Source organism: Tachypleus tridentatus, chromosome 2 (assembly GCF_004210375.1).
Source record: "Tachypleus tridentatus isolate NWPU-2018 chromosome 2, ASM421037v1, whole genome shotgun sequence".
NCBI lineage: Eukaryota > Metazoa > Arthropoda > Merostomata > Xiphosura > Limulidae > Tachypleus > Tachypleus tridentatus.
In genome coordinates, this window is record NC_134826.1 from 2,172,514 (window position 1) to 2,180,920 (window position 8,407).

The 8,407-nt window shown below is 31.4% G+C and overlaps 1 protein-coding gene across 2 annotated transcripts; it reads right to left on the reverse strand.

Moving 5' to 3' along the window:
- Positions 1–1,180: 1,180 nt before the first annotated feature.
- On the reverse strand, positions 1,181–7,195 carry LOC143237263 (uncharacterized). Of its 2 annotated transcripts, none has more exons than XM_076476338.1 (2): positions 7,053–7,195; positions 1,181–2,481 (listed from the first exon to the last, which is right to left on the reverse strand). In XM_076476338.1, the coding sequence occupies exons 1-2, from the start codon at positions 7,093–7,095 to the stop codon at positions 2,195–2,197; spliced, it is 330 nt and encodes a 109-aa protein (XP_076332453.1). In that variant the 5' UTR covers positions 7,096–7,195; the 3' UTR covers positions 1,181–2,194. The 2 variants fall into 2 exon arrangements, with proteins under 2 accessions (XP_076332453.1, XP_076332445.1); XM_076476330.1 differs by lacking the exon at positions 7,053–7,195 and adding an exon at positions 6,616–6,866.
- Positions 7,196–8,407: the final 1,212 nt, after the last annotated feature.

An 8,407-nucleotide genomic window follows, 5' to 3' on the forward strand; every position in this document is an offset into this window, starting at 1 on the left:
TTCTCAGTAAAAGATAATTTGACGAGTCAGTAGCAAAATTTGCTACATTGTTTTCTTTTTCCTTTCCTTTACTCTTCCATTTACTTTCAATATAGTTGAATTTTTTCAGATGAATAACCAAATGCTAAACCTTTAAACTGCTGTTAAAGTTTCATCAATACAATAAAAATTTGATTCAAAGAAAATGATGTTTATAATAAAGAAATGTCTCATATTACCTATCCTGTACACAGGATTCCAGAAATGACTGAGAAGTTAAATGTTGATTACAGATCTACAAGTAGCTTGAAGATGGAATTTACACCATATGTCATAACGAGGAAGAGATGACAAAATGCTTCAGTGTTATTACAATTCCAATAAAACCTTTCATGATAAATAGAAATAATCATATGTTTGACTTTAATGTCAAATTATACACCGTGTATTTGTTATTAATTACACTATGTAACATAATTTTTACTTATTCTTGTTCCTGGGCAGAAAGTATTACTTCCCAATTGCTTATGCCTAAAGTAAATGGAAAAGACCTATTTTTTTCTTCAAACTTTGCTTTTGTGGCCTGGGAGCATATAATTAAAATATGATGGGAGAATATATTTGGGGGCTGATACTTGAAAGTGACTTACATTACAGTTGCAAATCTCAAAAAAATACTCACTTCTAGACATTTTTGTATAACTTTAGTATAAATACATCTGTGATAATGAGAAAACCAACTTGTAGAGAAAATTATATATTTAAAAACGGCTGGTGACCAAAGAAGATCAAAACGTTGTTCACTCCTATACATAGTGCTTTCTCTACCCATACCAGCCATTTTTACATATACAAGTATAAATACATGTAAATCTTGATTCATATGTTGTTTTATTCAGACCTTATGTAAATGAAAATGTACAAATTTGCCCGTTTTTACACAGAAAACATGTTAATTTCTAAATTTCATTAACCAGGCCACGAAAGTTTGAAGGGAATAATGGCCATTTTCTGTACTTTTATAACATAAGCTATTAAGAAATAACATATACTATCCAGGATCAAAATTTGTGTTACAAAGTGTAATTTTAATTAACAGTGTAAATATTTACCATAGTTGAATAAATTGGAGCTATAAGCATAAATTAATTCATTACCTATGACAGTATGGCTATGAATAAACATGCAACAGAAACAGGAAGAAACAAAACTCCACAAAATGTTTAATCTTTCAACATATTTCATTGTAAACTTTACATTGTTTTCATGAGACTACAGAAGTACATATAATAGGCAGTTTAAAAATTTGTGTTCAGATAACATACTGTAAGGGAATATGTTTTAATATTTCAAATACCAAGAACAAACTGTAAAGGTATGTACAAATTTATTTATGAAAGATATTAATTTCACAGTGTTCCAAATTGTTGTATTTCAAAATACTACTTTGAAAGTAAGAAATAAGAAAACCAAATGGCTGCCATCAATAATAAGACAGAACATAACATTTATATTACATTACTTACTCTTTACCTGAAATGGTTATTGTTTTTCAGTGTGTATGGTAAAAAAACTATCCTTTAACATTTGTTTAATGCTTCGTATGTTACATATAAAACTATCCTTTAACATTTGTTTAATGCTTCGTATGTTACATATAAAACTATCCTTTAACATTTGTTTAATGCTTCGTATGTTACATATCTGACACAAAATGATGTTCTCATATGCAACCTTGTACCTTTACTACAGAAATACAAAATAACTGTTGATTAAACTTGCCTTCCAATATTATTGCAGTTAAATGTAATAAATATTCCATTTATTTAAAAAAATTCTTTCTACAATGATTTCAAACTAATTTCATACACAATACCACAAAATAAACTCAGTCACAGTTATCAATGTTTTACTCAGGTTACATTAATATGACAAGCAATATCATCCCATTCTGGTTAATTGTTGAACAGCAACAGCTATAGAAAATTCTACTTTATGTGTCCACATAAAATATGTACATTTATTATACAGCAAATATCTATTTAAACTCTTATGACAATGTTCAAATAAAAGATGCTACAGGTATTTAAAAAAAAACACTTCATTTGCTGCATGCAAATTAATTATAATTAGTTCTTTTAGAATATCTATTAGACTATATTGCAGTAAGTTAAATAACACCTGGCATTGATGAAAAAAATCTATACTTCTAAGTTTAAAAGTCAGAAACCCTTCCTTTTCTTTCCCAATCTCCATATCTTGTTGGCTCAGGTCCTCTGGGTCCTCCTACTTCTCCAGTTTTTGGGTTAATATTATCAGGGAAAGGAGCATAAGGGTCATGTTCTTTACCCACTACTGAAACTTTGGAACTTTGACTTTCTGTAACAGGCTTATCAGAAGATATGTTGGAAATTGTGCCCTCTTCTTTGCAAGCATCCGACATGTTGCGAACCTTTACGTTACTTTCAGAATGACTTCTCTGGAAAAACCATTGGTATTTACCTGAAAAGTGAGTATTTCAATAAATTAAAGTTTATAGCACATCAACATTAAACTTGTATATAGAATCTTTCAAATATCTCTTACAATTATGTTAGTTTTAAAATAATATTCCAACATGAACATTACTATAGAACATACCAATATCGAGGGATTACTTTGTCCTACAAAGCTCTCTTTGTACACCCAGCCTTGAGAAAAAAAGTTAATTTCTCTGTAAAGGGTGGGTTTCACTTTTATCATTTCCCTCTTAAACTCTTTTAAAATACTGTTCTCAGTTACCACAGATGGCAACAATATAAAATATTCAACCTTGTACTATTATTTTCAAATTAAAGCAAAACAAAACCTGAAACCTTGTAAACTGCAATAATATTAAATCTTACCCTTATAACATTTCCATTCTTGGAAATCACAGAAGTAAGAAAGGATAAAGAAAGAAGTGTGATGACACATGACCCTCCCCTGATCAGGCATCTATACTTCGAATCAACTTGGTAACACTCCTATAAACCCTATCCAATAAGTCAATATCCTTTCATTAATAACGAGACCTAAGTGGTCATATAACTTGACAAATATCTGTCCAATTTACCAACTGATTCTATCCATTCTGTGATACTTTAACAATCAAGCATCTACAATGTAGTTAAAAACACCCAGGAGATTAATACTGTGGGCAACTTTTATTAATGCCCTAATTATACCTCTATCAGTATCATTAATGTAAATAAAACAAAGACCTAAACACTGATCTCCTAAGTTTGACAGAACTCCATCAACTACCTTTGTTTTCCTTCATTCATTAAAGCCCAATAAACTAGTTTTTCCTGAAACCTTACATATCAGATTTTCTTAACTAATCTTTAGTGTGCAATCTTATCACAAGATATTCCCTAAGATTATGACTTAGTGGTCATCTTAGTTCAGGTTACACCGACATCTCAGATGGAGATTAGTTGCCTCGCAGCAGGTAGAAGAGTTCCTTTACTAATGTTACCACTGTCCTTTTCAATTCACCTCTTCTCCAGTAACTACAACATACAATATTTTGCCTTCCAATTATCACATCTCCTGCATGTGGCTTGGAACAAAAAGATACATACATCCCATTGATACTTTTACTATACACTTGCTTTGGTTTCTGTTACCCATTTCAGGACCAACCAATCTGAATTTTATGTTGTATGCCCTGTGAGTTACTTGCAAAATACTTTGGTGGTATTCCATTGTTTCCAGGAATCCAGAGGAGAGTCTGCTTTAGGTCTTCCATCTCCATCCTTGAAACATATGTTGTAAGTACAGGAATGCTCCACTAGCCTTAGGCAGATTATTGTTGTTCCAAGAGACTATGGATGCCAAACTAGTTCTTTCACAATGTGTAACATCATTTGTGGCTATAATGACAGGTGACTGTCCATGGTGGTTTTCAAATAGTAAGTGCTGAAAGACTTTACCGCCTGCACATTCTACACATTGCTCACTGTCTAGGCTGATTTTCACACATCTCAGTAGCATCAACTTTTCATTTCACACAAAGAACTTTGAAATCTAGTGACAACATGTGACCTTAGTCATAACTATGTACACATGGCTACCCATGACTGTCTCTGATGAGGGTGACAAGTCATAAACAGGTGTTTTGTATCTTTTCAATGACGTTTTTTGAAGATACAAATACATCAAGTTCACACCATGTACATTACCTACATAGATAAGTAACATAAAAAGGTTAGTAAGGCAAGATTTTCCTTTGGTGAACCCACATTGGCTTTCCTTCACATCGTGTTTCACTAACTGATTGTGTAGAACCTCTTTAATCAGTTTAGAATTTTCCACTATAGAAATAAAATTAATTGGCCTATAACTTTCAGGGCACACTTATCACTTCCTTTAAAAAATGGAAGCAGCATTAGAACAGTCCAATCCAAGGCACCTGCCCAATGACAGTACTTACAGTATAATGACAGTATAATACATTAAAGAAAGTTCATGGTCCTATTAATATGAAATATTTTTATACAAAAATAACTTTTTGATCAATAACTAGGCATGGAAAAAGGATCCATGTTCCACATACACCATAATTAACATATCCTTGGGTGTGTTATAGTTACTTTAATATTTAAATTATGAGCTTAAGAGTCAATTTCTACATCTATCAATGGTACATGATAGTTGAAATGGATTAACTCCAGATGTGGTGGAACCAGTAAATTTAAGTTTATTTTAAAAAAGACTTGATAAATATTTGACTGAATTTTTAATATCAATTATATAACAGAACTTAGGCCTAAAGAATAAAATATTATTCCTACTTACTAAAATTCACTATCGCCACTTCACATGTAAAAAGTTGGAGTAATTTTGATTTTGTTGTTAAATACAAATCTATAAAATGTACTATCCATGCTGTGTTCACCACAAGTATCAAAATTTGATATTTTTTATCATTCTAAGCCTGTAAACTTACTACTGTCTCTCTATGGAAGGCCTTACTAGTAGAAATCCTACTATAATCTGAGAAACATTTGTTCTCTGACTCCCACTAGACTTTTGCATTTTAATGCATCAAATATTATGGTTTATTGAATTAGGAATGATTCAGAATATGTCAAGATATTATTTTTCTTTTGAAATATATACATTTTATAGCTGCAATGTTGACTAAAAACAAATCGGTCAGTGGGAGTGGCCATTAGGAATATGGATGGAATGTTTCCAGCTTCCTATTTAATTACATGGAGTATACATACACTTTATATACTTTCAATCATTACTGGCATACTTAGAATAAAAACAAAAATACTGTTTACAATTCTAAGCTACAGCTTTTACAGTAGGAAGGAAATATGTAAAGGAGGTAACTTGAACATCAGGTTAAAAGAACACCAAAAATCTTCCTATGTCTGCAAATACATGAGCCAGAACAAAACAAAACCCTTAGAATATCACCATATTAAATATGAACTTGGCATTAACAGAAGAAAAATCAAAGAAGCATTACCAATAAAAATACTGTTTACAATTCTAAGCTACAGCTTTTACAGTAGGAAGGAAATATGTAAAGGAGGTAACTTGAACATTAGGTTAAAAGAACACCAAAAATCTTCCTATGTCTGCAAATACATGAGCCAGAACAAAACAAAACCCTTAGAATATCACCATATTAAATATGAACTTGGCATTAACAGAAGAAAAATCAAAGAAGCATTACCAATAAAATCAAACAGCCTCACAATTAAATATACTGAAAAACATCTATACGTGTGTCTTTTATTGTTATTTTACACAATACTTACACATCATTTACTTTTTTTTTCTGTTAAGCCAAAAATAAATTCATGCAGATTGATATGTACATTGGTAAGTAACTATTACCAATTTAAACACATTATTAGGTTGTTGAAAATTGATTAAAAAAACAAAAAAAACACTTTATTACTGTTAAAATTTGTGTTATTGAGAAAGATTGCAGCAGTGATCTAAACATTGAACCTGTTTTAAAATTATTCCTTGCTGTAAAAACTGTAACTTGTAATAAAGTAATACTTATGAGCAGTAACTGATTCAAAATGAATCTTTTAGAAGGACTACTTACTTTCATAACTGGTAAAACATTAATTCTACGATTGCCTTTTATTTTCATATCCCATCAATCATTTACGGAATTTCACTTTCACATACATGTAATTTTTAAACGTATTTTCAAAATATACACATTTATAATTATACCGAGATGTTCTAAATTGTACGTTTATTGTTTTTGGATAAAAACTAAAATAGAAGATAAAATATTATTTAATTTTTAAACAACCTTATCCAACATGAATTATTTTATTCGTATATACCCTCAATATTTAAATTACCACTGGCATATTTCGATTATGTCATTAAACCTCTCACAGTGCATTTGTTAGTGGTAATTAATAATAATAGGCTAATAGTACAGTAACATTACTAATAAGTAGTAACAGTAAACTTACATATTATTAGAGTAAAACACTCGAGTAATAGTCTATAAAAACATTATCTAATCTAATTTCAAAGTTTAAGTTGCAGTACTATTTTATTTATTAATATAACATGATTTATAAATTATACTCATGAGACTGACACCGTGACATTAGAACTTACAAGTCATGACCAATGGGTTAGCATCCATTCTACTGAAAGTACTGCAGTTTGTGAACGTAAATGTCAAATAATACATCCGTTTGAAAACACTGAGTGCATGCATTTTAACGATACAGACTATGAAAATTTAATTAATTATATAGAATACACCTTTATTAAAAACTACCAGCTCTAGAACTATTCAATCAACTCAACAGTCGGTAACTACTACAGTTGCTACACATTACTTTGAAATCCACCTAGTGGCTGTTAAATTCCTTTCTATTTTCATAACCAACACAAGTTACAAAATACCAGTACCGTGGGAAAGAGTTGTGTATTGACACATATTATTGGCCATTCTGTGTTGCTTTTAATAAATCCTTAAATTCCCTATTAATTCATATTGAAATAATGAAATTATTAACTCAAATAACTGTACTGAAAAGATGACTTACCAATTATGCGTCTGCACTTGGAAACTATATGCATGTAATTCATCAGTTTTAACTTAATAGACTAGTGGTTGAAATTTGTTGTTTAGAAAATTGCCTGTAGTATTTGTTAGAAAATCAGTCGGATAGCCATTTTTTAACAGGTGTTTGTGCAGACATATGATTTTTCTATATAAAATAAAGTAATTCGAGCAGAGATAAAAAATTATGTTAACAATGACATGATTAGATTATGTTTGATGAAATTGGAATAACGCTATTAAAATTGGTGTAATTGTCGTTTGTTATTAATCACAAAACTGCAAAAATGACTATTTGTACTCTGCCTCTCACGGGTATCGAAACCCGATTTTTAGCAGTCCTGCCATTGTGCTACTTGAAAGTTATTATTTTAAAGCTCTGTAAAAGTACTTCTTTAGCCAACAGAAGTAAAAACACGAAAGAAAAACGTACTTAACTTATTTTATAATCGTGAAATCTAGAAACAGTAAAAAAATTTTTTTTTCGTGTTCAGATGTGAATTTTATATCAGGATCTTGGGAATTAAGATAAGAAAAGAATTTATAAATGTGACTCGATTGTTGGAACAGAAAGAAAATGTCATCAATAGAGCGTTTGTAACTGTAAGATTTGCATTCACATGTGCAGTTTTCTAACCACTTGTTTTCGTGGTAAGAATAATTAGACAAGCACAAGTCCAGAATAGAGAAACTGAGATTTTATCCATTTTCCATTCCAGGTTTCAATCCTGATAATGTAATATTTAATCTGAGAGATTTCCCACTTGATGATATTTATAAGCAAGTTATTACGTTTAGTATTCCAACTTTCAAATTCAACTGTACTGATCATAGTTTTGAAAAGGCTCACAGAAACCTTACTTCTTTTCCATTGTTTTCTAAACCGAACAACAAGATCTTGCAAGATTCTGTAAAAAAACAACTAAAATACTGTTGCTCTTTCTTCCTTCTACAGATATAACTCCTTTCCTCCTGGTTCGGCATGGGTAATCTGAAGGTCGCGGGTTTGAATCCCACTCGCACCAAACATCCTCGCCTTTTCAGCTGTGGGGACGTCATAATGTGACGGTCAATCCCACTATTCGTTGGTAAAAGAGTAGCCCAAGAGTTGTTGGTTGGCGGAAGGCCCGGCATTGCCAAGAGTGTTAAGGCGGTCGACTGAGGGTTGCGGGTTCGCATCCCCGTCGCGCCAAACATGCTTGCCCTTTCAGCCGTGGGGCGTTATAAAGTTACGGTCAATCCCACTATTCGTTGGTAAAAGAGTAGCCCAAGAGTTGGCGGTGGGTGGTGATGATTAGCTGCCTTCTCTCTAGTCTCACATTGCTAAATTAGGGACGG

Excerpts from the sequence above, each read along its gene's own strand:
- LOC143237263 (XM_076476330.1), bottom strand. The coding sequence starts at position 6,718 with ATGCATGCACTCAGTGTTTTCAAACGGATGTATTATTTGACATTTACG. Across the intron at positions 2,482-6,615 it reads TAACCCATTGGTCATGACTT|GTAAATACCAATGGTTTTTC; the intron begins GTAAGTTCTAAT and ends CTCACTTTTCAG.